Source organism: Gambusia affinis, linkage group LG10 (genome assembly GCF_019740435.1).
Source record: "Gambusia affinis linkage group LG10, SWU_Gaff_1.0, whole genome shotgun sequence".
Lineage (NCBI taxonomy): Eukaryota > Metazoa > Chordata > Actinopteri > Cyprinodontiformes > Poeciliidae > Gambusia > Gambusia affinis.
In genome coordinates, this window is record NC_057877.1 from 29,145,787 (window position 1) to 29,173,250 (window position 27,464).

General features: G+C 41.5%; 1 protein-coding gene and 1 long non-coding RNA gene across 4 annotated transcripts in view; both read left to right on the forward strand.

Annotated features, from left to right (window-relative positions):
• The first annotated feature begins 3,425 nt into the window (after nt 1-3,425).
• On the forward strand, nt 3,426-9,402 carry LOC122838126. Its single transcript, XR_006371837.1, has 4 exons — nt 3,426-3,614; nt 3,708-3,800; nt 5,715-5,841; nt 8,836-9,402. It is a non-coding gene; the product is annotated as an uncharacterized LOC122838126 (long non-coding RNA).
• Nucleotides 9,403-10,311: 909 nt separating this feature from the next.
• LOC122838051 (phosphodiesterase 4D interacting protein) overlaps nt 10,312-27,464 on the forward strand; it is a 65,082-nt gene continuing 47,929 nt past the window's right edge. For 2 of the 3 annotated variants that reach the window (XM_044128374.1, XM_044128375.1), the window contains exons 1-4: nt 10,312-10,537; nt 11,526-11,811; nt 19,553-19,605; nt 21,599-21,666. In XM_044128374.1, the coding sequence (XP_043984309.1) occupies nt 11,705-11,811; nt 19,553-19,605; nt 21,599-21,666 (228 nt within the window). In that variant the 5' untranslated portion in view covers nt 10,312-10,537; nt 11,526-11,704. Of the gene's footprint in view, nt 10,538-11,525; nt 11,812-17,690; nt 18,069-19,552; nt 19,606-21,598; nt 21,667-27,464 lie in introns of those variants that run through there. The other variant, XM_044128376.1, reaches the window with a different exon arrangement.

The window sequence follows — 27,464 nt, forward strand, 5'->3', positions numbered from 1 at the left end:
GCTGCTCATGCTTTCTGTCCGGAGTGTTTTCTTTCCCAGATTAGAAAAGCCTGAAGTTTCCATCTTTAAGAAGCGAATATTTACGAGGAGGGAAGTCCTCTCCTTAATGCGGAGGGGCCCCGGGGCCTCGTTCGCTCCACGGCTCGCCGTTTCTTCTTCGCGACCCCTGGTGACCCTCGGCACGGACCAACACATGTCCTCCGAGTCGGGCTGAATGTTAGAACAAGTGCCTTGAAAAAAGCAGATTTATAATTCAGAAACTTTCAGCGCTGAGCTGCTCCGCTTTTCTGAAACCTGATTCAGTTTCAGATTTATTCCAGATTTTAAAACTTTTAGAGCCTTTTGGATCAAACTCAGGCTGTGAAACTTTGAACAGTAAAACGTCTCTGCGGTGAGCTGCGCTTAGAAACTCCAGTTAAAACTTAAAGCTAAATTATTATTATGAGTCGCATGAGAAACAGATTCAGAGGAAATTCAAAGTCGACAAATTTTTATAGAATAAAAATGAAACTAAACTAATTTCTATTTGATTTTTAGATTCATTCATAAATCAAACATTTTAACTTCCTGAATGTTTATTTATTATTTTTAGCCTTTTTGAAGAATTTAAAACGTTTCTTTTCTATGCTGCTTTGATAAAATTATACAACTTTAAATTTTCAACATAAAAACATTTTAAGCTGTTTTTGATTTTTCTGCTATAGTTTTGTAATTTTATGCTGATATTTTCTGGCTCTTTAAATCTGCATTTCATCGACGTTTTGAACTGAATTATCAGAAAAACTTTTCTGTGTTTTTCTCAGATTTAAAAAGAAAAATGTTTCCTGTTTTAAAAAAACATCCTGATTTATTATTTGAGAAAATCTGCTGCCAGACTTTCAGTTCCAACATCGTCCTGCTGAAATAATTGTAATATTTTACATGTTTATTGGCTTTTTTTGCAGTATTTTTGTTCATTCTGAACAGATTTATAACAATAATTGATCCGTAGCTGGAATCTGTATTAATAGAAGCTAAAAATCCTTTCTGGGTTTTTGCTCTAAAACTGTTTTCTAACTGACTTAAAATTATTTTTAGAATAAAATATTAACTTTTATCAATTAATCTGGACATTTAAAATGGATCACCTGATAATAATTGAATATTTTTTTTGCTGATTTAATAAAAGTTGTGACCAAACTTTTATAACACTGGATGTTTAAAATTAAAAACTTTGTTTTTTAGTTTTCAGGACGTTTTTGACATATTTGTTCAGTTTTCTGTTAAAGAAAGTTTAATATTTTTCCTCCATGTTAATGAAACTTTTCAGCTTCACAGTTGAAGTTTTCAGTGTCTGAAGTTTGAATCTCGTTAAACTTCATTAAACTTCATTAAACGTTTTTCTCCTGAAGCTGTTAAAGTGAAACAAACTGAACCTTCATGACGTTAATTAGATGTTGGGGAAACGAAGATCTGCAGGTTTCAGCAACTTCAAATCAGTTAAATTAGATTTTTTTCAGTTAGATTTTTTTCTGCTTTTTATTTTGTGTCGACAGGAAGCTCAACTCATTTACTTTCACAAGTGGAGCGTTGCAGCTTTACCATGATGATTTATGGGAAACTTTTTTATAAATGTGCGTTTATTTCTAATGTGAAGGACAAAGAGAGGAAAAGAAAAGACGTTTAGAGGAAACAAGTTTCCTTCCCACCTGCAGAAAGAGAGAAAACCAAACAAACCACAGAAATAAACAACATAAGGATATAAAATAATGACAATTATCACTGAAAACTAGGCGGCGCCAGTCGAGTCGTGTTGAGTTGCAGCTCAGCTCAGAATCTGACAAACACCTGGACCTGAAGGCACGTCTTAAAAAACAAACTAAAACCTGTGGATTTAGTTTCATCATGTTTAGCACAGGATCGACGTTCCGTCTTTAGGACCTTTTCTCTGTAGAGTTTCTGTTTCCAAATGAAGCGTCTTAAAGTTTGTTCCTGCTGTTAGAGGAGATTCTCCCGGGTTCGTTTCAGCTGCCGCTTGTTTTCCTGCCCACTGATCCCTGACTGTGGTATGTCCACTGTTGCCCCCCCTCCTGCCCCTCCTGCCCCCTGCCAGGCGCCCCGGCTCACCTTTCACGGCCAGCCCGGCCTGACCTGAAGTGATTCCAGATGTGGGATGTTTGTGACCCCCGCCCCCTCCGTGTGGCCCCCGGGGCCCAGCCAGCCACTCCATCAGGGCTGACAGCGTCCCCTCGGACAGCGTCTCTCCTCGCCTGAGCACATGACATGCCCCCCCTCCCCCTGGCAGCGGCGCCACATCTGGAGCTCATTACAGAGGAGACAGTGCGAGTGAGGGCGGGGCGGGCCGTCTGCATGCATGGGAGCGGGAAGCGGAGCGCTGCTCTCCGGTTCCTGCAGTGATCTTTGTCCCGCTGTCAGTGCCACATGATCGCGAATGCTTCATTAATGAGCGGTTTCTGGAGCGCGGTGAAATACTGCGCAGCTGTTAACAGTGTGTGGTTGGAGCGAGCAACCAGAAGAATGTCCCAAGATGTGGAGTTTCCACGCAAACTGCAGTTGACTCAGAGGTTGCGCTGTTTGTGTGATTAAGTCACTATTTTCACAAACACGGGCTGCGGCCTTCAAGGTGAAACTTTTCTCCAGGAAATCTGAGCTGCTGCGGATCGTTTGGAGGTTCTGGCCGAGAGTTTGGCTCAGAAATGTCCCGGAACCATGAGGACGGACTGGGCGGCCCAGCCGGAACATCGGCTCGGATGAGGAACCAGAACCTCCCGCTCCTCAGCTGATAAAACACACAATTATCTCTGCAGGAGGAGTTCAAATTAAACGCTGCTGCTGTTCTCCAAACATAAATACTTTCCTCTGATTAGGATTCAGATCCACTAATATTTGTATCATATTTCAGTAATACAGAACTTTCCAACATTAATGAAATAATCCAACCAGGAGCTGAAATTAACCACAGAGTTACATCAACTGAAATTACGAAAATAAATTATCTTAAAGGAAACAAACACGTCAATTTTGAGACCGCGGGAAGTGGACTACAGCGCAGGGCATTCTGGGTAAATCCAACCAAAGCTAACATGCTAGCCTAGCGCTAGCAGCAGAAATGTCTCCTGGTCTTCAGCCAAAGACTAAAGAGAAATCCTCCAACACTAAAATCTGACGCCTCCATCTTGTTTCCATCTGGTGAAGAAGGAAGTTGCTCTCAGTGTCTTCAGAGGTTTTTGTGTGGTTTCCTTCAGTGGTTGTTGGTGCAGCGCCCCCACAGGCCAGGAGGGGAACAGGTTGCTCAAAAAACTTCCAGGTAAACATAAAAACAAACATGAGCGTCTAGAAATGGATTGTGGGTTCTGGTACAACACTTTCCTCGTGTCTCAGCTGTAAGTTGTTCACCATATTTTGTTAAATAAAAAATAATAAATCGTCTGTAAAGCAGGAAAGTTTCAGTTTTTCATCTGACTGAATGCTGAATACTTTCTGCGCTGCGTCCTCAGCTTTGGGACGCGCCGGTTGTGCGTGTTGTTGTTTTGCTTGTTTTGGTGACGGCTTGGAGCGAGTTGTCAGACTGTTGCCATGGCGACAGGCGGACATGATGAGCCCGAATCAAAGCTGTAAGTATTCTCAGACCCATCTGGTTCTGCGTCTCACGGTTTTGTTTCTGCTTTATGTTTTCCTGATTTGTTTTCATCTTCTTCTGTTTTCAGCTGCCTGGAATAGCGCCGCCTGCTGACCGAGGCAACTCGTTTGGAGGATGATTTACAGGCAGCAGACCCTGATGGTTTTCTGCTTCATGAACTGTAAGACGTTGTCATCATCAAAGTGTGCAGTAATTAATTTTACTAAAAGTTTAATTTTGCCTCCGGTGAGAGAAAATGTGTTTTCTGATTTGTTTAAACTTGCTGATAAATGACAGCCTTGCAGAAAGTGAGGTTTAAAGTCTCCGTCTGCCTGCTGCAGCCTTAAATTACACGTTGACTTCTCTCATGTTGCACAGAACATGCAGACCGACATATTTGTATTTTTGTCCTGGAAGGAAATTAAATCAAAGCCATTTCTGGTTGGGCTAAAATAGCTGCTGCTGTTTCAGCGTCTCTGAAACAACCAAAGCAGCCATTACGCTGAGCGACGGGATGCTGCCGTGTAATCATGACCTGGGGACCGGGTCCAACCTTCCCGGGACGTTTGACCTCCCAGCATCACGGCTGACCTGGGGAATACACAGGAAGTCATTTCAGAGAAGGTTTCTTTGCTGAACTGATTGGAAGAAAGCAGCGAAATAACAATCAGCTCCACTCTGAACTTTAAATTCAAATGTTAAAGTTTCAAATTAACTCTCAGTGTCATGTCAAATTAAAACTTTAAAGGTTTATTGGAGAAATAAAACCTGAATCTGGTTGGTAATCATTAGGATTTTCCAACTCTGGAACAGGAATAATTTGATGTTTTACTCCCCCTGCTGGACACTGTGAGAACCTACAACATCTGTATGAATGAGTCAACAGAAGAAAACTAAAAACAGGATTATTAAATTAACAAGCAGATTTACAGAGACCTGAACTAACGTGGGAGTTTTTACAGTTTTGTTTTGGTTCAGTGATTTTTAATGTTTCCATTAATCTTTAAAAATGACGAATATTCAGTCTTGTGTTAATCTGCTGACCAGAACTTTCTAATATTTTCTTTGCTGGATCAGCAGTTTTTCTGCTCATTTTCCTCTCAGCTGTTGAATCATTGAACTGTGATTTCTGGATCATCCAGGCAGAAATAAAACCTGAACCTGAATCAGAGCCGATCATCAGAGACGTTCAGCTAAACGCAGAAAAATGTTTTAATGAAGTTTCATACGGATTCCAGTTCAGTTCTCTGAAATCGTTCATAACTGATGTTTAGTTAAAACTAACGGATCCAATTCATTTTAAATGTAATTACATAAAGTCCAAACCAATCAAACTCAGAACCACTGATTGGTAAAAGGATCCAGTCTGAGGAAGTTACAGCAATCCCTCTTCCAGCATGTGGTGACAGGAAATATCTGAACGGAGAGAAGTGGGAGAAAGTAGCAGAGTACAGGAAACCTGCTTTTAAAAAATGAAAATAAAAACTCAGCTGCTGCTAAACTTGGATCAGTAACAGTAACATCTCTTTCTGAATCTCACCCAAACCTCTGAATGGAATCCGTTTCTACCAGGCTTTTTCCTTCCACTTAACTTTCCACAAACATATTTAGACTACTGTATGAACAGCTCAGTTCTTAAAGGCTTTTTGTTGCTCCTGCTGCTTGTGGAGGAAATCGGCATCAATTGGATCAGTTTGAAGGTTTCTCTGGTTTTGTAAAATACTTCAGTAATTTTAGCCTCTAAATTCATTTAGCTGAATATTAGCTACCAACTAAATATTTAGCTTTGTAACAAATATTTAATTAGAACGCTAAATATTTAGTTTATTTAGATGGTAACCTAAATATTTTGTTATTAAGCTAAATATTTAACTTCAAATTAAATAATTGAAGAAATGACTGAAGAGTCTCTCAGGTCTGATCCTGGTTCTTCCTGAAGGTCTGAAACTCCTGAAGGTGGAGAAAAATCTCAGCTGGTTGAGAGCAGAGCAGCGACTTCCAGACTTAAATCCAAGCTGCAGGTGTTTCCAGGTGTTTCCAGGTGTTTCCAGGTATTTCCAGGTGATCTGATCAGGTGTGTTTTCTGTTTTTTAAGGAATCTTGAGCAGAAACTGTTTCCTGTTTGGTCGGCTGGAGCTGCTGCGATGTGGCGAAGGTGTGAGACGACCAGAGAGACGCCGCACAGCTGGAGACCATCATGCAGAGAAACGGGACACTGCACGGTAGAGCTGTGTGTGTGTGTGTGTGTGTGTGTGTGTGTGTGTGTGTGTTGAATGAAAAAGGAGCATTCAGTTTGAGCCTTTTGATCAAAGTCAAAACTTGAGGCTAACAAGAGCGTTTCTTTTCCTCCTTTGAAGGCGTTTTGAGTTTTCTCTAATAGTCCCGGGTGTGTGTGTGTGTGTGTGTGTGTGTGTGTGTGTGTGTGTGTGTGTGTGTGTGTGTGTGTGTGTGTGTGAGTGTGTGTAGGTGAGTGTGTGTCTTTGTGCCCTGAAATGAATCTCATTGTCACATCTTGTGCCAGAGCAAATTCTCTGTCCAAAATGAGCAATTTGGAGCTGCGCCTGCTGTGGAAAATCTGCCTTCAATTTTCCCCCCGCTGGTGGCTGAGTGCACTCTGTCCCATTCACACACACACACACACATACACACACACAGGAGATCCTGCTCCGTGTCGACCCCACAGTTTATTTTTTCCCCCAATTATCCATTTAGTGTAAGTGTTGGGCGGCGGAGGAAATGTTTGTATTGTCTTTATTTAGCGATGCCGTTAAGCTAATACCTGATTAGTGAGTCAGAGCTGGAAGCAGCTGCTCCACTTGTTCCTTTGTTTTTTCAGTCCCACTCGGTGTTTTTCTGCGCCGGTGACACCTGGATGTGATTCTGCTGCTCCGTGTTCACATTTACATCCCCACTGTTTGGTTATGATGGATGGCAGAGAGCAGGAACAAACCAGATCTGACCTTTGACCCTTAATGGCTGCTTTGCTGCAACATCAGCCACAGATTTTTGATGGTTTTAAAGAGTTTGGTTTGAAGGTTTTTGGTTTCTGACGTTCGTCACGTTTCTCAGCAGGAACCAGCCGACACGTTCCTACACTGCAAAAACACAACATCTTACCAAGTAATTTTACTTTAGTTTATAGTTTCATTTTAGGTTATAAGGTGTGAAAAATGTTTTGTTAGGCTGGCAGATAATTTCACTTGTAACCACACTCTGTCTTTTTGAAAAGTTTTTTAGTTTTATTTAAAGTGTCATAAAATATGTGGACTAAATTTTAGAGGAAAATTATTTGGTTAGATTTTGTGTTTTTGCAGTAATTTGACATGAAGAACTAAACTGCTTCTTAGTTCTTATTATTGTTCCAGGTTTATTTGTAGCAGAATTATTTTCAGAGTTTTTAAAGCTGCAGTTTGTAATTTTTCTAAAAGATGTTTTTTTATTTTTCCATGTTTATAAAATTTGTCACCATGTTGAGACAGTTTTGTTTCAGACAGATAATCTGTGAACAGGCTGCTAAAGAAATGCACCGAAAACAACCAATCAGCGCCAGGAGGCGGGGCTTAACGCTGTCAAGCACTTCATGTACACGAGGCTAAATGTGGAGAAGAAACAACTTACTGTTACAGAAAAAACATTTAAACATCGTCATTGGTGGCTAGGCTAACTAGCATTAGCATTCAACAGAGACCAAGACAAGATGTGCGCATGAGGATGATGGACAGCACTAAGACCCGCCTCCTGGCTCTGATTGGCTGTTGTCAAACAGCAGAGGAGCTGGATTTTTTTCAGATTATTTGTCTCATATGATAATATTATTGCATGGTGATAATTTTAACAAACATGTAAAAAATATATTTTTAGTAAAGTTTCTGCAGCTTTAACGTCATTTTTGTTCTTGCTGGTTTGTGGAAGCCTGTCTGCACTGCAAAACACAAAATCTTACCAAGTTTTCTCCGATTTCAGGTGTAAATGTCTCATTCATCTGGAAATGTGACAAAATAACTTCAATGTAACTTTTCAGCAACATATGAGAGTTTGTTTCTAGTCAAGAGTTACTTAATGTTAATGAAATGTATCATAGTTTCACTGGCAGATGATTTAACTTGTAACCAAGTTAGAACTGAAACCATCTGCCAGAAAAATATAATATAATTAAACAGTGTTCAGGAATTATTGATTGAAACAAGCTGCTGTTTATCATATTTGCAGTTTAATAAGATTTTTACCCCAGAAAATAGAGAAAACTTGGTCAGATTTTGAGTTTTTTGCAGTGAAGTTCATTTTCACAGAGAAAGCAAACTTTAAAAATGTTAAAATCCAAAGTTTCCTTGAACCAAACAGAATGAGTGAAATGTTTTTATGGAAATCAAACCTGATAACTTTATCCTTAATTATCTAAACTAGAGAAGTTTTAAAAATAATCCCTCTGGTGTCGAACGTTGAACTTTCTCTTTATCCAGTATGAATTATTACTTGGTTAAATCTGCTTCATCATGTCGTCTCTTTAATGAGCTGAAGATCCAAAGTTTCTACCCGACTTTGCTTTTCAACAACAGAAACTTCCCGGTGAACTTGAACTCCTCATCTGATGTAAGTTTCTTCATTTCTGTGTAAAATCATCTGAAAAAGCAGAACTTCTGTTTCAGTTTGACGTTTCTTCAGCGGAGCCGGTTCTGTCTTCAATTGTCACCAGATGCTGAAAAAACATCATGTTTAGTTTTTACAGTGAAAACATAATGTAACGGGAAAAGGTGGAGTTACCCCAGAACATCTGTAAAAAACTACATGGACCAAATCTAAAATTCAGTGGAAACTTTGGTATTTTAAGAGCAAAATGAAAATGATTTATATCCAAAACGTGACGACAACAAAACAACAACATCAAGCAAAAGAACAATTTCTTTCTAAGCAAAACGTAGAAAAACAAAACCTGCAGCTGTGTGTCTGAGTTTGGTGAATTTTACTTTAAAACAAGTTTGTTTGTGGGTGTTTTACTCAAGAGTAGCAAAACTTCATGATTAAATCATTCAACTTAAAGTACCTAACAGTAAAAACAAAAGCACATATTTTCCAAAAAGTTACTCAAGTAAACATAACTAGTTTCTACAGACTTCAGTTTTTTAGTGTTTTTATCATATTTGACCTGAAGGATTAAAATATGGAGGTTTTACATTTAAACTCAGTAAAATCGTGTCTCTGCTGTCCTGATGTTTCAGTGAGGGAGCCGCTGCAGCCGGTTCTGTTTCCAGGACTGAACCCAAACTGGAACATGAAGGTTTAATCGGATTCAAACCAGCAACAAAACGGCCTGATGACGGACGTTTCACCAAACATCTGGATCCTCCGTGTCTCTTCATGAGACGCCGGAATAAAAATCTCAATTCTTCCCTCTGCGCCCGTTATCCGTGTTGCCGCCAAGAAACGGACCAGGAAGACGGCGTCGCAGTCCGTCAGTCAGCTCTGATCCCACCAGAACCAGAACCAGAACCAGAACCAGAACCAGAACCAGGGAGTTACTGTCTTCTACTCCTTACTTACATACAAGAGAAAAAACTGTTTTACTCAGAGCAGTAAAAAAAAGAAAAAATCTTATTTACATGATAAAAACCTTAATTTCTTTGTTATTAGTAATAAAAAATCAAATTCTTGAATATTCTCAGGAATCGTTTCCTTTCTGGTAACGAACGTCTTTAAAAACAAAATACTGTTGACTTCACTATGTGCTTTGTGATCTTTTACTATGTATTTAGTCGTTTATTTATTAAAGATTATTATTGTTATTATTATAAAATAAAACAACGCAGAGGAAAAAAATGATCTGTTTCTGAATATTTTTGGAAATGTTCTCACATCACTCAAAGTTTATTCACTTCAGGATCAATTAGTTGATCAAATTTGATTATTTATCTGATCAACTAGTTTGTCAAATTAACTAAATTCAGCTTTTTGTGTATTTCCAAGAGGAAAATGTTTTTCTAGTGTATGTTTTAATCACCATATTTAATCAAATAAAAAGGACATTTTATCAATTTTAGTGAATTTATGTCATGATTTCTTTGAGTGATTTATTTAATATTCAGATGAATTAAACTTTACAAACTGCAGCAGTTCTAAAGAGTGTTTCTGGTTTTATTTCAGTCATTTACTAATAATAAACTTTCACAGGAAATGCTCTGTCTATTCGGGGAGTTTTTTAAGCATCACTTTCATTCACTAATTTTCCCTCCATCTCAGCTCCTGAATCTGCTCCAGCAGGTAAAGTTTATGTGATAATTAACATATCGGCTAGCTTGACATATTTTTCTGAATGGGCTTATCCGCTTTTTAGCTTTTGTTGTTGTAGTTTTCCTGAACCCGCCTTGTCACATCATTTTTCTTGTCCAGTTGTCCAGTTAGCTGAAATGGCGCCATAACCTTAGAGAGGAGAGGCGGGCCAAAGAGGACTGAGGGATTTCATTGGATAAGACCAATGTCCGTCAATAAAATCAACCAATGGGCTGTTGCGGTTGAAAAAAAAAATATTTAATCAAATGTTTTTGTTAAATTACGACAGACGAGGCAGACATAGACAGTAAATACATCAGTTTGTAATGCCAGGTGTTCGCTCCAACAGGAGGTGTTACTCGATTCGCGTTTGCCCATCGTACAACTTCTCTGAAAGACGTTTTTTGAGCTTTCACGGTGTCCGTAGTTCCCCAGATAAGCGGCGAGGAGAACCGTATCTAATTCAGTCCTTTCAGCCCCGGAGCAAGTTGCAATAGGAAAAAGTGTAGAAATGAAAGATGAAGATGAGGAGGAGCAAACGGGGGAAGAGGAGAGAGTCGGCTGAAAAATCCGGAATTTGCTCTACTGTTTGGGAATGTTAACCCGGAATGAGTCGCTGCTAAACGCTCCGGTTTCTAACTCCAGCTGCTAACGGTTAGCATCTGGGTCAAACATTTTCTCCTACATATCAGAATGGTTTGTTATAAAGACTTAAATATGGTTTATTATCTCTTTAAACATCAATTCATTGTCTTCCGATTTGTCTTGATTTTGCTTTAGTGCTTGCTAATTACGTTTGCTCTCTCTAATTTTGTACGCTCTAACTAATGGTGTTAATTAGCTAATGGAAAAATTACCTCTTGCTAATGAGGCTAACTTGTAGCTAATGATGTTAGCGCTTGCTAACAGTATTATCTCTAACTAATGGTAGCAATAGTAATGCATCCATAAATCCTATTGTTAAAGGGGCAGTATCGTATAAAATTGACTTTTAAAAAAATCTTTCCATCATGTTATAATGTTATAATGTCATCATAAACAAACCTGTAGTGTTGCTTTGTGCATTTAGCACATTTAGCAGCGAGTACATGAATGAATCATTTCTTCATTTGATTCATTCATGTTTGACGAATCCTTTAATCTCCATGGCAACCATTCAGCTATGCGATGGACCTAGCCCCGCCTTCAAGGTGCAGCTCCTCCCCCACTCAACTCTTCAGACTAGACAGCACCAATTAGCAAACACCTGCTGAGCTCATAATAGGAGCTGCTGCTCAGAGCAACGCTGGTACAAACATTAAAGGGTTAATAGAGGAGCCATGTTGGGACGACTTCCTGGAGGCGGAGCTTCAGAAACAGGAGGCGTTTTTAAAGAGACAGAGGGCCAATTTCAAGGAGACGAAGGAGAGAATAAAGTTTTTTTCTAAGTCATATTTAATATTGATAGCAATTTTATAATAGCTGAAGGTAACAGTTAATTTATTATGCTGTAAAACGGCACAATGTGCTGGAAAACACATGATGGTGCACCTTGTGTTCACAGACCAGAGTGTGATGGAGAATTTATTCATTTCTTCATTATGTTTGTGAAAGCTAATCTGTTAGCTGAAGCTAACGTGTTTCCTCCTCTGTGTGGGTGCAGGGTGCAGCCGGCTGCACATCTCATGCGTGTAAATCTGCTCTGCCCCGTGTTGCACTGATGAAGAGGAGGATGAGGAGGGGGTTCCCCTTCATGTGAAGCAGCCAATCAGCTGGAAGCGGAGCAGCGGCGGTGGATTGTGAGCAGCAGCAGCAGCATCCCTCTGCCTCCAGACGGAGGTGATGCTCAGGGACGGAGCCGGACTCCTGGATCTGGACCGGTACGGCGGATCGGGTCGGGCCGCTGCAGACGGGACTGGAGCAGGACGGGACTCCATGCAGGAAGTGAGGTGAGATGTTTGAGCTGAAGCTGCTTCAGGGACAGACATGTTCTATAAATATCTTCGCCCACTGTCTGTTAGAGCTGATAGAGCTGCTGATGAGGAGGCAGCACAGCGTCGCTCCTCTTCCTCCTCCTCCTGTCTGGATGCTGCTTCCTGTTCATTATTGACATATTGCAGTGGGAGCTGTGGTTCCCAGTTGGCCTTGTTTGCTCAGGTTTAGGCTTCCTGTTTGTTGTATTTGTGTTTGTTTGCGTTATTCCGTGTTTTCCGGACTGAACTTTGTGTTCGCTGCAGGTTCTCTGACTCACCATGCTCTCTGTCATCACTTCCTCTCCTCCTGCTTTCTGCTTTTATTGCTCCGGGTTGATTCTCTGGTTCTGGATTTAACTTGAAGTTTTTTTATTTTTCCTGCCTGGAATCGTTGTGATTTGTTTCAATTTATTTAATGATTGAATCAGAGTTGAGTCTGTCCTGAATATTTGTGTGGACTATCTCTGGATGTTAGGAAAATGGAAACGGATCATTTTGATGATATTTATGTGCCGTCTGATTGGTCAGTGACTCCTCTGTGCACTGAGGAACCAGAGTGAATGTTTGTATCAGCAGCTGGCCACTGAGCATGCTCAGTAGCATCCGTTCAGACAGACATGAGGTCTTCACTCTGCTTGAGACACGTTTTTATTTTTGGGCTTTTCATTCCAGTTTCAAAATGCAAAAACAGTTTGAATTGTCTACTACAGTAGTTTTAGTTAGTAGCCTTAATTTAATTGCTTGTGCCCTGTTTCCATGGCGATGTCTATGTCAGGGTGAAGCTCAACACATTTACTTTCACTAGTGGAGCGTTACAGCATTTTAAATGATGCTCCACCTGATATAAATATAAACAGCTTTATTACAAATTGTTTGTATTGTAATTTTAAATGTAACAGAGACTGAAGTCAGGAAAAACAGGGGAAACGTCTGGAGGAGAAGAGAGAGAATGAGAGAGAGAAAACCAGAAATCTGCTTCTTTCAGAAAGAGGGAAAAACCAAACCAGACGTTTATCCTGATGGTTCCTGCTGGGTTTAGCGTACAGCCTGTCCTGTCAGGGTTACTTTAACCTCTAAGGTTTATTTAGACTCAGCGTGTCGATGATTACAGAGAAAAACCTGAAGATGGTTAAACAGATTCATGTTAAATCGTCTCCTTGCAGCAGCATCCTGGGATATTTCACTGACCTTAATCTGTAAATCATTTATTTACAGTTTACTATGAAATCAGTTTAATTGATGATGTAAGAAAAGCGATAAATTGTAGCAAGACAGTGGAAACATTAGGAGTCGAGTTCTGTGCCGTCTGCCCAGATGTCCTTAAATTTGGTGACAGAAGAGTTTGGGTATCGGTGAGCTGCAGGCGGAGCGTCGTCTGGTCGCAGAACGACCCTCCTGCAGGAAGTGAAAGGTCAGATCAGCTCGTAAGGAAGAGCTGCAGCTCCGGTCCAGAACCAACCTGACCTTTGACCCCACCAACACCAGTAAGGCTAATGCATGAAATCCGACCTCTGCTCTCTACCTGAATCAATCGGATGTTTTCAGTAACTTTCCTCCCAGACGAAGCGTTTGTTTCTGTCAGGATGTTGAATCAACACCGCCGAGGTCTTTAAAGCTACTATTGTTTCTTATATATTTTTCTTTTAATGTTTTCACTGAAAATGGCTAAAAATTGTCCATGTGTTCAACCTTTGACCTCTTGCTCAGTTCTTATTACCCAGAAAAGCAGAAAGAGCGAAGCTAACCCCGCTAAGCGCTCAGATCCAGTTTGGACGCAGCGGTTTTTAAATAACTCCATTTATGTCGCTGTATTTGTTCCCTTCCTGTCTGAAGGACGCGTCTGGCGGCAGATTCCTGTAATCTGAGCCTAAACTTCACTTTGAGTTATTGATTATTTGGGAAAAGCGCTCTTTAGTAACGTGAGCCCTGGACGGGGGGGTCTTCATGACGCTTATTAATAATGCATGCTTGGGCCTGCTGGGATGCCGGAGTGGAAACACATGCAGCCCAGTAATAAAGGCCACATGCTCCCACTGAACCGAACGGAGCTGCAGAAAACTGCAGATGCATTTTAAAGATGGAGACTTTTACAGTGAAGTCATCAGGGCTCAGGTTTCTGAAGGTTGATGTTTCCTGGATGAGAAACAAACGGCTCTTCAAACTCCTTACAGCAAAAACAGGCAGAGTGTTTAACATGAAAGAGCAGTTTTATGAACTCAAACTACGATAAAGATAAATTTATCTGACTGTTTCTACAGAGTCTCATTAAGTTACACAGTCAAAAATTAAAGCAAAGATTTGGTTACTTAGCTTTTCTGAAGAAGCTTCATTCTGCAAAGTCTTTTTTTCAACATCCAGTGTTTAGCGCCAAGCTAATTAGCTGCTAGCAAACTAGCTAATTTATTTAAGCAAGCTAAATATTCACTTACCAAGTTAAATAGTTAGCAAGCTAATCATCTAGTTTATAAACTAAATATTTACATCCAGACTAAATGTTTAGTTAGCAAACTAAATAGTTAGAAAGCTAAATATTTATCTGAGAAATCAAATATTTACCTCAAAGCAAGTAGTTAGAAAGTTAAATTGTTAGAAAGCTAAATGCTAAACATTTAGTTCAGAAACTAAACCTGAATATTAAAGCAAGTCTTCCCAGTTCTGAAGCAGCAGCCCAGATCATCACTCTGCCACCACCATGTCTGAACTGGTTTCCATTTCTGAACATGTACATTTTTCTAAAGACAAATTATTTTATCCACTATGTAATGTTACATTGGAAAACCCTTTTTATGAGCGAAACTAATAAAAAAGTAAAATTAATTTTCATTCAGAAGGTGAAAAATTGAACCACTGTATGTTCATAAAATGTAAATGTAAATTTTTATGTAGGTCATTAGTACAAGTAATTTAATATCGTTTTGTGACTAATGTAGAAACAAAAGTAAAGAAAAATGTAACAAATAGAAAAATGGACTTGAGCTGCTTTGGCAGGAACAAAAAACATTTTTTAACATTCTTTAAATATAACAATTATCAATTATCTTCTTGTTTTATGTTTATTTGAAAATAAGTAAAAATAATCAGAAATCAATTGAAGATAATAACTGTTAAAGTGTTAAAATATTTAAAATAAAGCAAAGTCGTAATAAAGAACGACTGATTTCGTTCAGAGTAAAGAATCTGTTCTGAAGAATCTGTTCAGAAGAATCTGTTCAGAAGAATCCGTTCAGAAGAATCCGTTCAGAAGAATCCATTCAGAAGAATCTGTTCAGAAGAATCTGTTCGCTCGTTAACATTGTTCTGGATCAGGATGATTTGTTGCTTTTTATTATCAGCTGATTTCCATTTTCACACTGGTTGGTTTGGCCTCAGTAATTTAAAATGAGATCATGTTTGTTGGATGTTAAACGTTTTGTTGTCGTGTTTTCTTTGAAAAGGCGTTTCGTGGCTCAGATGGAGCAAAGGCAGAAAGTGTCAGCAGGATAATTACAGGGTGTAACTCTCACTGCGGCTCCTCCTTCCTGCTTTCCTCAGGCAGAGGAGTGAAATAACAACTCCATCCCACCGTGCGCTGGGAAACCAGCAAAGTTCGTACAGGTGGTTTATTACTGAGCCGTAAAGAACAGAACGGAGCATCCAGGAGGAATCACTTCTGATGTCCAATTTATTCACGGCGAGTCCAACAACAGGATGATAAAATATAAACCACTAAAATACATAAAACCTTTAGCAGGAGGAGCAGTTCTGCTGCTGCTGGAGAACATGTTGGGTGTTTCCTGTCTGAGCAACCACTGCAGACGGCCCAGAGTCCGCAGACGGTCTGCAGACGGCCCAGAGTCCGCAGACGGTCCGCAGACGGCCCAGGGTCCGCAGACGGTCTGCAGACGGCCCAGGGTCCGCAGACGGTCTGCAGACGGCCCAGGGTCCGCAGACGGCCCAGAGTCCGCAGACGGTCCGCAGACGGCCCAGGGTCCGCAGACGGCCCAGGGTCCGCAGACGGTCCGCAGACGGCCCAGGGTCCGCAGACGGTCCGCAGACGGTCCGCAGACGGCCCAGGGTCTGCAGACGGCCCAGGGTCTGCAGACGGTCCCAGGGCAGCCCAGGAGTCCGCCCAGGCCCAGGGTCTGCAGACGGCCCAGGGTCCGCAGACGGTCCGCAGACGGCCCAGGGTCCTCAGACGGTCCGCAGACGGCCCAGGGTCCGCAGACGGTCCGCAGACGGTCCGCAGACGGCCCAGGGTCCGCAGACGGTCCGCAGATGGCCCAGGGTCCGCAGACGGCCCAGGGTCCGCAGACGGTCCGCAGACGGCCCAGGGTCCGCAGACGGCCCAGGGTCCGCAGAGTGTCTTTAAATATAACAATTATCAATAATTTTGTTGTATTGTGTTTATTTGATAATAAGTCAAAATAATTTTAAATCAAGTGAAGATAATAGCTGTTAAAGTGTAACAGCTGCTTAATGCTGATGAAACATTTAGCATTTAGCACAAGCAAAATACGAAGTTTGGTTTGATTGTCCACTTCCGCTTATCTTCAGCTGAATTTTCACAATAGCTTAATTTTTAGCTCAGCTGTCTGAAGGTTGATTTGAAGCTAAATATTTAGTTTCTAAACTCCAATACAGAAACCGTGACGTGTTTATGTTCATGATGGTAGGAGAGCCAATCAAGATGCATTGGCACATTTTTACAGTAGTAGTTCCATGGCCTGACGTCGGGCCCAGTCTGCTCAGACCTGCTGCGGCCCACGCCCCTCCTGTTTGGCCTCCCCTCATCATTCCTGCATGTGAGGAATGTGGAGCTGGTATTTGAGCGGCTCCAGCAGATTCCTGATGTTGGACCAGGAGGCAGCGGAAGTGTTGACGAACGGAGCGAACGCGCCGTCCCGAACCTGGAATGTTCCGGATCAGAACCGCCCGGCTGATTGAAGCCGCTGCTCCTTGTTTTGTGTTTCTACTTGATTTCCTCTGAGCGCCTCCTGCTGTCCCAGCGGGGCCCGTCTGCCGTTACGTTACTGGATAATGAGCGAACGTTTCTTTATGCAGAGCGCCGTGTTTAACTTCAGCCCCACGGTGAACCCGGATTCACAGTTACTCCAAATCTGGGGTGCCCAAAGTGTGGCGCGGGGCCATCGGAGGCCCTGTGAACAAGTTTGAGTGGCTCCTGAATGCTACAAATTTGTCCTCTAGTGGACAATTTGATGGATTTTTAGCAGAAGAATTTCAATAACAAATTTAATTCTTCTTTAAATTTTTAGACACAAAGTATTTTCCTCTAACTGTGATTTAATGTTGCAGGAAGTAAAGCTGTAAACATTCAGACGCTTCTTAACAAACCAAACCAAAAATAAAACACTTTATGACATTAATTCTTCTTGTTTCATAGTTGGGAAAAGACTAACAGATTTTCTAGACCAAATAAACTCAAATATAATTACATAAAAAGTTAGGAAACGGTCCTGCTGTTTATCTTTCTGTCATGTTATAATTTTATTCTCTTTTTCTCTAATTCAGGTTTCGGTTGATTTTAAATCCAGCGACTCGGCAGAAAAACTCGCTGAGTCATAAATGATTTTATTATTTTTGCTTTGCTCCAGTCCAGCCCAGTTCCCCAGGTCAACTGGGCTGGACTGGACTCTGATGTGGGGAGCCACACCTTCCTGTTTGTGGAAGAACAGAGGAGGTTCTGATCCGGTTCTGACCCGGTTCTGATCCAGTCAGAGCAGAAACAATCGAGTCTGTTTATGATTCTCCTGCACGACTGCCAGTCAAAGATTAGAGACATTCCAGGTGGTACCTGCTCAGACAGGTACACACACACCTGGAGGGGGGGGGGGGCAGGGGGGCTCCGCCCTGCATTCAGGATGAACCTCAGGCAAACAGTCCGACTGTCTGAGTCTGAGTGGAAAAACGTTACGGTGGTTTGTGCACATGTTGACTCACACTCACCCACACACACACACACACACACACACACTCACACACACACACACACACACACACACACACACACCCAGTGAGGCGCAGAAACAAACTGCTCTCTGTACCTTTTGCTCCCTGGAGCCGCTCACCTCCTCGCCGCGCCGCTGCTCTGCCACGTCGGCGGGAAGCTTCTCCCTGTGCCCCGCTGCTGCTCCGGGACCGGACCGGACCGGACCGGACCGGGTCAGGAGTCTAAACCAGCCAGGTGTTCAGGTGTTTACCTGAGGAGACATGAGTGGATTCCTCTACAGGGGCCGGTAAGCTGCTGACTCTGGATCTGTGGGGATGGAGGTATTTCTGCGCAGTGGACGGGTCCGAATGCGGTTCCGCGGCCGTCCTGCAGTCGGAACAGCCGCTAACGGCTTTAGATCTGCACACTTTCTGCCTCTCCAGCTCAGAGGCTCAGACGGCCACAGCTGATCCTGGCAGGAAATCAAATGGATTCAACTCTGAGCTGCTAAGAATGAGTTCAGTTTTATCTCACATAAAGCATGACAGTAATGAGGTTATTGTTAAAGAAATAATATTTTCATAATGATAATAAGTGTTATTGTGTTACATTTATGATTATTTACACGCACTGGGGCTTTAAAATAGTGGAGTCCAAACTTTTTCCCAAAAGTGGCAAATTTAAACAGGAAACAAAAATTACTAAATTAAAAATACCAAAATTTATTTTTCTGTGATTTTTGTTTTTTTGGTTTACCTGCTGAAAAACAAACATTTATCAAATCTGTACATTATTACAGATCAAAAACATAAACTGATTCCGACTGTTAATGCTAAAGGGCTATATAAACTGTATTTAGCATAAGCTAAAGCTAAAGACTAACATAGTATTTAGTGGAAGCTAATGCTAAAACTAAAGACTAGCATGGTATTTAGTGGAAGCTAATGCTAAAGCTAAAGACTAGCATGGTATTTAGTGGAAGCTAATGCTAAAGCTAAAGACTAATATGGTATTTAGTGGAAGCTAATGCTAAAGCTAAAGACTAATATGGTATTTAGTGGAAGCTAATGCTAAAGCTAAAGACTAACATGGTATGTAGTGGAAGCTAATGCTAAAGCTAAAGACTAACATGGTATGTAGTGGAAGCTAATGCTAAAGCTAAAGACTAACATGGTATTTAGTGGAAGCTAATGCTAAAGCTAAAGACTAACATGGTATGTAGTGGAAGCTAATGCTAAAGCTAAAGACTAACATGGTATTTAGTGGAAGCTAATGCTAAAGCTAAAGACTAACATGGTATTTAGTGGAAGCTAATGCTAAGTTACTGATTTTAACCCTGCGTCATGAGGAGGATGTATTTTGTTCTTTTCATTAAGTTTTTTCAGTTCCTCCTATGAAGAAGCTGCATCAAAACAGACTGAAGAAATACTGAAGCTAGTTTTTATTCTGTTCATATGAACTGTGCTGATTTCTGTAAGAAGTCCAGTTAAAGTAATCCAGAACCGCTGCTGAGGTTCTGAAGCGGTGCCTGCAGTCTCCTCTGGATCCAGCCGGTAATGAGCGGTTTGGAGAAACTCCTCTGGCTGTTTACTGCGTCTTCATTGGTGAGTGACGGCGGTGTGACCTGAGGCATGCGCTGACTCAGGACCGGCAGCAGCCTGACGGGTCAGCGCGGCCCGCCCTGCTGCAGCGCCTCTGGAGGATTTCCGCTCCGCTCCAGGAGCATCTGGACGATGTGCGTTAGGAGACCGGGTTCTGGGACGGTTTGGCTGACCCTGTCTCTGGTTTCAGGCACGGCGCTGCAGAGAAGCCGGCCCGGCCCAGGAGCCTCGGACCCATGATGGGTAAGAACTTCCTGAAACTTTCCCTCCTCGCTGCGACGCCCGTCACAAAAAGCAATAAATCAATTAATCGCATCATAAACTAAAACAGTCGCTTCCTAGTCTGTGATGGATCTTTTTTCTCTAACAAAACCTGGAAGTTTTAAAAGTTTCAGTCTGGTGTTTTGCTCTCTAAACAGTTTTTAAGGATAAACTTCATAATTCATTTTATTTGTTTCTCTTGCTTTGTTTATTTATTTTGGGTCTTTAAAATGTTTTCCAGTTCCAGTTAAATGTTCATCAGAATTTAAAGTTTGTTGTTCTTGCACTATTGTCCCATTACCATCAAACTACTGGAAATTTGTCTCAAAACAACATTATTGTTTATTTCAATAACTTCTGTAACGATTCCAGTAAAACTTACCATGACGGAGCGACTCGCTGCTGCATCATCAAAACCAGATTCCTGTTTGGCTCTGGAAACTTTTTCTCTTTTTTAAAGTAAAACATCATATTTTAGGTGTTCAGATCTAAAATAGTCTTATTATTTATTAAGGATTCATGAATTTATATTTAAAGTAATTAACCTAACAGTTTCTTTTCCTGGTTTGTAAAGATGTTAAAAACAAGAACCAGGTGCACAAGCTGCTCTGATCTACATGGCTCATAATTATACATTCAGAGTCAAATATGGAGGTAAATTTGGTGCAGCTGCTGGTTTTCAGTCAACCAGTAAACAGACCAACAGGACGGTCCAACAACCTCAACAGTTTATCATATAAGTTTGTAAATATTTCAGATTTTCCTCAAAATTCAAACCAAGTTTTCATGTTCTTACCAGAAAATGGCAGCTATTAAAATCCACTTTGTTCAATAAAATAAAGAATCTTCCTGAAATTTCTTGAGATTTCATCATGAATCTCTTTAATAAATGTGTCCAGAACCGTCAGAGCTTTAAACCAATAAAACTCAGATCCTTCCTGGAGCAGATCTGCTGGATCTATAAACGTCATGTGGACGTATTTATTCACAGTTTATAAATATGTATGAACATTTCCATCTATAATCAGTTTATAATGAGCTGAACGAGTCACATGTGTTCCTCAGGAAGCTCTTAGTGTTGCAGCTTCAGCAGCATTAATGTCAAACTGCCATCTACGGAAGCCCAGATGTGCCACAATTCTATAAATAAAAACTTTAAAATAAAATTGTAACAAATACATGAAAACTATTAAAAATGTTGAATTTGCATCAGAATTAGAAACTAGAGTCGTAAAAATGTCCCACAAATATTTTCAATACTCAAAATATTTAAGATTTGTGTGAAATAATTAAACAGCTAATTTGATTGGTCAACCTTTCCTGGGTCAGTCCATTAGTCCCGCCCACTTCTCCTAACAGGATTCTCATATATTTATGAAGACAAATAAATTAACGGTGTGTTCCCCTGTTACAGCTGCTTAGCCTGAAGTCTGGGTTTGGTGATGAACTCAGACCTGAACATTCAGAGTCACATAAAGACGGTTACAAAGTCAGGCTTCTATCACCCACTGAACATTTCCAGGATTAAAGTGCTGATGTTGTTTTTGGATAAATCAAAAGTAAAACATGTTTAGAGCTGCTTTTGATTCATAATAACTGGATTATCATTCATCATAGTCTGGATTACAACATCTTATGGCTTCTGTTTATGCTGGTACTGTAATGCAGCGCTTGTAAGTTGTTTGTTTTTGTCATGTAAAGCTCTTTGTACTGCCTTGTTGTTGAAATGTGCTGCAGAAATCAACTGATTTAGCTATTTTAAACATGTTTCCTCTCAGCAGATGTTTCCAGTAGTCAGATCACAGAATTCCTATTAAAATAAACAGTTTGTTTTCACCTTTTCTTGCTTTTCATGACATTAATCTAAAACATTAGCATTCAAAGATCTGCTGGAAGCTCTGAAGACAAACTAAATGAAGAACCTTTGAAACCTTGTTGTTAAATTAAAGCTTGTTTGTTTTCTGTCCTCCTTCAGATTTCTCGTGTGATGAAACAGGAAAAGTTCCTCCGGTTCAGATGCACAGCCTCAGAGAGTTTGAACAGGTAAGATCTGCGTGTCGCAGGCGTTCAGGCTCGTCTCTGCTCGCTCTTAATCACTGGTTAGGTGTGTTTGGAAAGATGAGGTGGCAGCTGGAACAATGCATGAGTCTAAACGCTTCCCTCTGCAGAAGCGCCACTGTAATTTCACTGCTGACGTCGTTTTCCCGTCAGCGTTTCTCCAACCAAACACATTTCCACGTAGCTCTCAGATTTGGCGTCTTCATGCTTTTCTAAGTGAAGAATGGTTTATTTATAGAGCGCTTTTCACAGACAAAATCACAAAACGATGTACAATAGAAGTCGACCTTAAACTAGGCAAAGAATAAAACAAACCCTGGGAAAGTAAAAGTGTTTTCAGTTGCTTTTTAAAAACCGCCGCAGAGTCAGCAAAACAGAGGGAATCTGTTTCACACACAAGCTACGCTAAGCTAAGCTAATGCCAGAGGGGCGAGAGGAGCTAACAATTAGATTAAATTAGTTCAACATTAACATATTTTTACTCAAGTAAAAGTAAAAAAGTATTTTGTAAAATGGCTACTGAAGTACTGAATAACTGATCGAAAAATTAATCATTTAATATTTAAAATTTGCATCATCAGATGGACCAAAATATAAAGTTATGTGGAGTTTTTGATATTTTAAGGATCAAAATGAAAAGAATTCATATAAATTAATATAATTGAAAAATAACAAAATCAGGCAAAGAAAAAAAACAGTTCAACATAAAATTTATGAAGCTTAAAGAAAAGCTGAAGTTTGTCCTTCATTCAGTAAAGTTTCTCTCAGTGGGTAGAGGATCCAGAAACTACGGCGTAGTAAAATTAAAAGTACATTTCTTCCTCAGATTAAAATACTCTGAGTAAACGTAACTAGTTACAACCCAACTTTGGCTAATGCTAATGCTAGTGCTAAAGCAGTACAGATAATTTCCCAATGAATCTAAACCCGTTGCTGCTTGACATCCAAAGCGATACACCCCGCGCCCATCTCCCTGCTGGAGGGCAGAAAGCTGCTCGCTAACAATGACTAGCATTGATTTTAACTATTTTAGCTTCTTAATCTTAAATGTTTGCCTGATATGTAAAAGAAAAAGTTGCTTTGCTACTAATTGTAAACACTAAAACAACAAGGTCAGGAAAAGTTTTAGTTAAGAAAAAAATAGCGAGGGAGAGGAAAGTAGTTCATTTATGCTAGCTTGACTATGAAAACCTTAACATGTAGGTGTGCTGTGTAATTCTGTGTGTTTCGGTTCAGATACAAAATAAGAAAAGGCGACTAAAACACCACGTCATCAGTAGGGCAGGTGTTTAAATTAGCTAATAAACCACCACTGTGTTAGCTTAGCTAATGGCAGCCGCAGCTAATCTACCACAGCCATCATCAAACAAGTCTGAAAACATGACACTGAAACAGACTGAGTGTTCGGCTCTTTGTGGGAAATGCTTGAGTGTCTTTTGGGTGTTGAATCCTGAAACATAAAGCGGCGTTGTTGTCAGTTGCTATGGCAGCGAGTCTGTGTGTAGCGTAGCCGGTTCAGGGAGCGATCAAATTGGTTGTTGTTTAATGGTTTTTCTGCCTTATTTTTCCTCTGCTGTGTGTTAGCTAACGGTTGCAGCGCCGCCATGGATGGCATGTAAAGAATCGTCTTTTGCCCTCTGATATGTCCCAATAACATGAAATGGATCTATTTGAGCAGCTTTCTTCAAACTAGGTGAAATGTGCCTTTAATTTAACACAGAATAACTGGGTTATTAGCTGTTTATGACCTTATTATCTAACTTTGCTCATATTGATGCAGGGAATCGGTTGAAAACTTTTTATGAGCCTCCCCTGATGAGGTGGAGCCCTGGGCGGTGAGCCACATGGCCCAATCAAAAGCAGCCGTTTACAGCGTCCAGGCAGGTGGGCTTTTACCTTCAAACTTTGTCAGCTCTAATTAGGCCGGCTGAGGTAATTACTGGGGGAGTGACTCACCTCCTGGACGCCTGCGAGAATTTTCTGGAAACGCAGGTAAAAAAATCTGGAAGGCGTCCTGAGACTGACAGCTTTTAGAACGGCTCCAGGGTCAACCCGGGGTCAAACCGCTTTTAACGTTTAATGGCTTCAGCAGGCTGAGTCATGCCTTTAATGCATCCAAACAGGCCGCTCGGCGTTTCCATATATGAGCTGTGATTTACGGAGCGGGGTGTGAATGGGAACAGATTTATCTGGGTGACCGTGACTTTAAATCAGGACTGGAAGCAACACGTGTTGAATGCAGCATCACACAAATGGTTTTATTAAAGTTTAGGTTAAAGATTTGAAACCATTTCATTTTTATTTTATTAAAAATTAAAAAGATCAGATTAAAAACATGAAATTTATTAAACATTACAATGAAAAAGATTTGAAACTGTTATTTTTATTTATCTTTCCCTTTTTTCTGGTTCTATTTGTATTAAAACCATAAAACATTTGGTGACCTGGTGTCAGAGTGTTGGACTCTTCTGACCAATCAGAGGCCAGGGTTCACAGGGACACGCCCACTCTCATTAACGCCCTCTATATTCCAGTGGATGGTTCTGGAGAAACCGGACCAGAAGGTTCTGTTTGACGTCTCAGGTCTCCTACAGGAAACACTGATGATACATAAACATAAATGTTTCTGATTCTCTGAATTATTTCAACTAAACTTTTCATAAAGCTCCATTTTGTTTGAGGGTAAATCTGTTTCCTGCTGTGGGTTTCTCTTCTTGTTTGGGCCTAAAAATCACCAATCACCATAGCAACCAGTTAATTGATTACCAGGAAATTTACCGTAATTATGATGTCAAACACAATTTGTTCATGATACTGAAGTTTCTTTTATTTTACATTGGAGACTTTTTTCTTTCCTCTGCAGTTTTTCTCCCTTTTTTCACTGGATTTTGAAAATTTCTGTTTAGTTTTTTCTTTTGTTCACTGGAAATTTTCCCCACATTTTCCAGTGGAATTGATTTTCTTCTTTGTTTTCATTTCACTGGGATTTTTGTGTTTTTTTATTTTATTTCTAAATAGTTTTTCTTCTTTTTGGCATTTTCTTCTTATTATTTCTCTGGAGTTTATTTTTCCAAAACTGTTTTTCTCAGAGCAGCTCAAATAATACATGATATGAATCAGCCTGAGCTTTCCGTAACCGCGGCCGCGTACCGAGCAAACCCAGCTTCTTCCGGTTCTGACCCGATCTCTAATCATCTGGGCTGTTGTGGTTCTTTGAAATCTTTCTGCTGGTTTCCATCAGCGCAGAAGGGAAACCAGCGGAGATGCTGGGATCAAGTGTTCCTGAACGCTGGAGGACATCGGGCCGCAGCGGTTCTGGTTCTGCTTTCTTCGCTGGGCCGACGGGTTCTGGGAGCCCGGCCAGGATCATCACGGTTCTGATATCGCTCAGGATGTTCTGCCCATTTACAGAACCAAAGAGGACAGGGTTCTGGTTCTGATGAGCTGGGATTAGTCTGGAAGAGTCCGGGTTGAAGATGAACAGATGGGAAACCAGATCAGAACCTGGAACTTGATCCAAACGCCTGTTTCCTCCTGAAGAACCGGAGCTGGTTCTGTTCAAGTCAGAGAAAATCAGCATCTAAAGAACGCCACGACGTATCCACAGCGCTCAGACTAAACATTTTACAAATACAAGAAATAAATATTTTAGCGACCAGAACATCTTCTTCCACATTTCACATCGTCTCTGTTGTCCAGGATTTCTTCTGACGATTCTTATTTACTACAACACTTATCAGGGCCAGGCTAGGAAAAAAATATTTTGGTTCTTATGAGCATAAAGTAATAACCATAACTTTTTCTACAATACGAGAAAAAAGTTTAAATAATAAGAAAAAGTTACAATATTACCGGAGTCGGGTTAAGGCGGACCGGAGTCGGGTTAAGGCGGACCGGAGTCGGGTTAAGGCGGACTGGAGTTGGGTTAAGGCGGACTGGAGTCGGGTTAAGGCGGACCGGAGTCGGGTTAAGGCGGACTGGAGACGGGTTAAGGCGGACCGGAGTCGGGTTAAGGCGGACTGGAGACGGGTTAAGGCGGACCAGAGTCGCGTTAAGGCGGACTGGAGTCGCGTTAAGGCGGACTGGAGTCGGGTTAAGGCGGACTGGAGTCGGGTTAAGGCGGACTGGAGTCGGGTTAAGGCGGACCGGAGTCGGGTTAAGGCGGACCGGAGTCGGGTTAAGGCGGACCGGAGTCGGGTTAAGGCGGACCGGAGTCGCGTTAAGGCGGACCGGAGTCGCGTTAAGGCGGACCGGAGTCGGGTTAAGGCGGACCGGAGTCGGGTTAAGGCGGACCGGAGTCGGGTTAAGGCGGACCGGAGTCGGGTTAAGGCGGACCGGAGTCGGGTTAAGGCGGACCGGAGTCGGGTTAAGGCGGACCGGAGTCGGGTTAAGGCGGACCGGAGTCGGGTTAAGGCGGACCGGAGTCGCGTTAAGGCGGACCGGAGTCGGGTTAAGGTGGACCGGAGTCGCGTTAAGGTGGACCGGAGTCCCAGCTAACTGATCAGTACTGGTGTGAATGCAACTAGCCTTACTGGTTGCATTCACACCAGTAAGGCTGGTCAATGGGAGTCTCTCCCCAGAGCCTCGTTTTAAGTTATTAATTATTTAAGCGCTAATCTTTATGAATAACAGCCTCTGTTTTGAAATGTCAGGTTATTTTGATTGGAGTAAATGTGAGAAGGTCGCCTGTTTTCTGAAACAACTCGGCTGAACGCCGTCTGATTCCCGTCAGGACGCCATGTTGTTTACAGGTTAGCGTCTTGAGGCGTAACCAACGGAAACACGTTGATTTCTGACAGGAAGCAGAGTCCCAGCGCTGTGATGGCGCTCATTAAAGCGGCGGCGGCGTCACGCTAACGTGTCCTGACAGCGGCGGCGCGCTGCTCCCCTCAGCCTAACAGGCTTATTGGATCCAGGCCGCGGCCCGCTCTGTTTGTCCTCCGTCCACATTTGGGTTGGGTTAGGGAACCGGCTAACTCGGTGAAACGTGAACCTGCCGGAGCCTCTTTTGGAGCTGTCAAACATCCAGCAGAGGTTCTCAGAACTGAGAGGAGAAAAATCACCCAGTCAAAACGCCCGCCGTCTCAAGTGGTCTTTATTAGTCCTCAGGAGAAATTGGAAGCACATGGCTGCCTATAAATGTGAAATCAAACCGACCACGGAAACACTTAGATTGATGGAAGATGGGGGAGGATTGCATATAATTTCAGCCATTAAAACCTCAGGACAAATTAGGGTTGCTAATCTGTTATTCTGCCCTCAGTGTCGGGGCTGACTCCTGAAAAGCCTCGCATGGTTTGACGCGTCTGTCAGAGATGGATTACCGCTTCCAGAAACAAAGCGTTAGCGCTGCCGCATCCTATCTGCAGAGGTTTCCTCTCCTCCAGCTTCTCCTGGATCCCACAGTTTGTTGTGGCGTTTTAAATAGGTCAGATTATGTGTGTGTGTGTTTGAATTGAGCCCTGAAGCTGCTGCCTCTGATTTGCTGCTGCTGAATTAAAAAGCGATAAAACACAGAGTGTGTGACGCTGGAACTGAAGCAGAGGTCCAGTTTGCTCACACGGTGCAGAACCTTAGAGGGAAGTTCTGCCAGGCGACTCCATGTTGGAATATAATGATCGAGTCAAAACAGAGTTTAAGTTCTTTGTGACACTTAAAAGGCCATAATTCCTTTAGAAATTATGTATCTATTGTTTTTGTGTTTTACCTATAGAGGTCTCCATTTTTTCACCTGTGCAGTGCATGCTGGGTTGACGGCGTGGGCAGGTCAAAGTTCACCTAAA